This window comes from Selaginella moellendorffii, unplaced genomic scaffold (genome assembly GCF_000143415.4).
Source record: "Selaginella moellendorffii unplaced genomic scaffold, v1.0 SELMOscaffold_3, whole genome shotgun sequence".
Classification (NCBI taxonomy): Eukaryota; Viridiplantae; Streptophyta; class Lycopodiopsida; order Selaginellales; family Selaginellaceae; genus Selaginella; species Selaginella moellendorffii.
The window spans coordinates 2210258-2212490 of NW_003314264.1; the positions used below are offsets into that span (position 1 = coordinate 2210258).

Consider the following 2233-nt stretch of genomic DNA (forward strand, 5'->3'; position numbering starts at 1 on the left):
GCCGCCACGTTCTTCCTCCCCGAATTGGGCGAAGTAATCGTTCTCGCTCGTGAAGTTCCTCCTTCTGGGCGGGGATAGCACCACTGTGACGGCCTCCGTGGGTGTGTTCCTCAGCATCATCGCTTTGATTCTCGAGCTCCTCTCTTCGATTTCCTCCGAGGGAGAGGGAGAGAGGGAGATCGAAATAGGGGATTCCTCCTGCTCTTCCTCTGGATCCTCTTCCTTGTGGGCGGTGCTCTTGGCTGTTGGCGGTGGAATCGGGGCCTCGCGATCGCTGGATCTAAATCCCAGCTCGCTATCCGAGAATTGCTTGAAGGCCAGGGACATGGCGGCGAGCGCCTGGACATAGCGGGCGTGGGAGCAGGCGAGCGCCGTGCGAGCTACCACCGCTTGCTTGACGAAGGACTTGCGTGCCTCGCACTGCCCAACAACGTCTTCGTTCTGGATCTTGGAGCTCACGCAGCACCCCATTTGCGATGATCTCCCTCTCAAAGGCCCTCTGTGTAGTAACGTCTGGAGCGATCCAAGACCTGTTCTAGAGGATGCTCTTCATTCCTTCCTTCCAGAGCCCTTTTAGAAGAACTCCAGTTTGATCCTCGATTCTGCCGATAGTTCTAATGCTCGACAGCGAGCCCACCACTCGCCCCTAGTGTAAGGAGATGGAATCTCCACCATCGTTGTCACCATAGCCAAAAGCTTAAAGCCCTCTCACTCTCTCCCCGCGTGGATAAGCACGAAGGACTTCTCCCCAATCCAGGAAGACCAGTACGAGCGAGAAAACAAAAACAAACAAGCCAAACCGACCAAAACGATCCCAAACTAACACCACCACGAACACCACTTTCGCCCAGGATATGGAGGAATCATGTCGAATCGATCAAACAGGCTTTCAAACAAGTTGGGAATGAAGAGGAAGAGAGAATCTAGCACGGAATAATCTACCTTTGGTTCTTGGCGCAACTTCCCCTTGGAAGAATCCTTGGTCTTCTGTGACACATTAAAGGGGAGAAGGAAATAAAAGAGAAGAAAGAAGACCTTCCTTTTTTCCCCTTTGCTTTTGGGATCCCATGTCATAATTGCGGGGCACGGACTCACACAATACATACAATAACCAGGGAATGATTCTTCCCATGCATGAATGTCTGATGAAATTTACTATGGTTTTGTTGTTTCTGGCCTATTGTTTAGTAGATTGTGATTGTCCAGGCAAACCATACAAGCTTGTTTCTTTAAGTTTTCACCAACCACTAAGATGGCTTGGAATTGGGTTCATTGCTAATGAGATTTGGGGACCAACTGGCGGCCAGCTTTTGCTGTGCCAAGTTAAAAAGTTGGAATTGACAAGGTAGCCTCCCCCAAATTGGCGTGGAAGAACTTTTGTAATAACCCCTATCTAGGTGCTTGACCCCAGCTTCGTACGTATGTAAGCAATAAGTGGATGCATCATGCTCGTCCAAAGAGTGAGTGGACTGGATCAAGACAAGTAATGGTGGCCAGCTGTTAGTTTTTCTGCATTGTATTTTAGTTCTATAAAATGAGCTTATGTTTAAATTTTTTAATTAATAATATATATAAAAAAGTTATGGTGTAACTTATATGAAAAAATGACTTCATATTTTAAGATGAAAAATCACACTATTTTGGGATGATAGCCATTAGAGTATAAAATATGTCATTCATTGCAGTTAAAAACTAAATAAAAATGTAAACTAGCTGTTATAAAAAATTTGAAAGAAAGCATAAAAATCTCACTAATAAATCTATAATAAATTAAAATAAAGAAAAATTGAAATTCTATATATAATAGATTTTTTGAAAAAATAAACCATTTCACTTAATCTTTTATCTCATCAGAAAACTAACATTATTATAAAACTTAAAATTAGTATATATATATATATATATATATATATATATATATATATATATTGTAACAATTTAAAACTTTTAAATTATCTTCTCCTCAAGCTTATTTTTTATAGCAAATATTCTTTAGGTCTTAACATTCAACTTAAATTCTAAATTAAGAGTGTTAAAGTACAAAAATATTAAAAGAGATCAAATATCTATTAAAAATTAAGTTTGTTTCAACATCATATGCCAAGCCGTGGTCCTGTCCCGGTCCCACAGACGGACATTGACCACAAAATTGACAGACGTTGACAGAGCTTGACTGGCGCTGGGAAAAGGAAAGAAAGCTCTCTCTAACTTGCCTTGCCACGTAACTGGAAAA

The 2233-nt window shown here is 41.6% G+C and overlaps 2 protein-coding genes across 2 annotated transcripts in view; both read right to left on the reverse strand.

Annotated features, from left to right (window-relative positions):
* Positions 1–1046, reverse strand: part of LOC9643487 (nitrate regulatory gene2 protein) — a 3054-nt gene extending 2008 nt beyond the window's left edge. The window contains exon 1 of the mRNA XM_002963638.2: positions 3–1046. Within this exon, the coding sequence (XP_002963684.2) occupies positions 3–471 (469 nt within the window). The 5' untranslated portion in view covers positions 472–1046. The remainder of the gene's footprint in view (positions 1–2) is intronic.
* LOC9655214 (F-box protein At5g46170) overlaps positions 820–2233 on the reverse strand; it is a 3076-nt gene continuing 1662 nt past the window's right edge. The window contains exon 2 of the mRNA XM_024668461.1: positions 820–987. Within this exon, the coding sequence (XP_024524229.1) occupies positions 820–987 (168 nt within the window). The remainder of the gene's footprint in view (positions 988–2233) is intronic.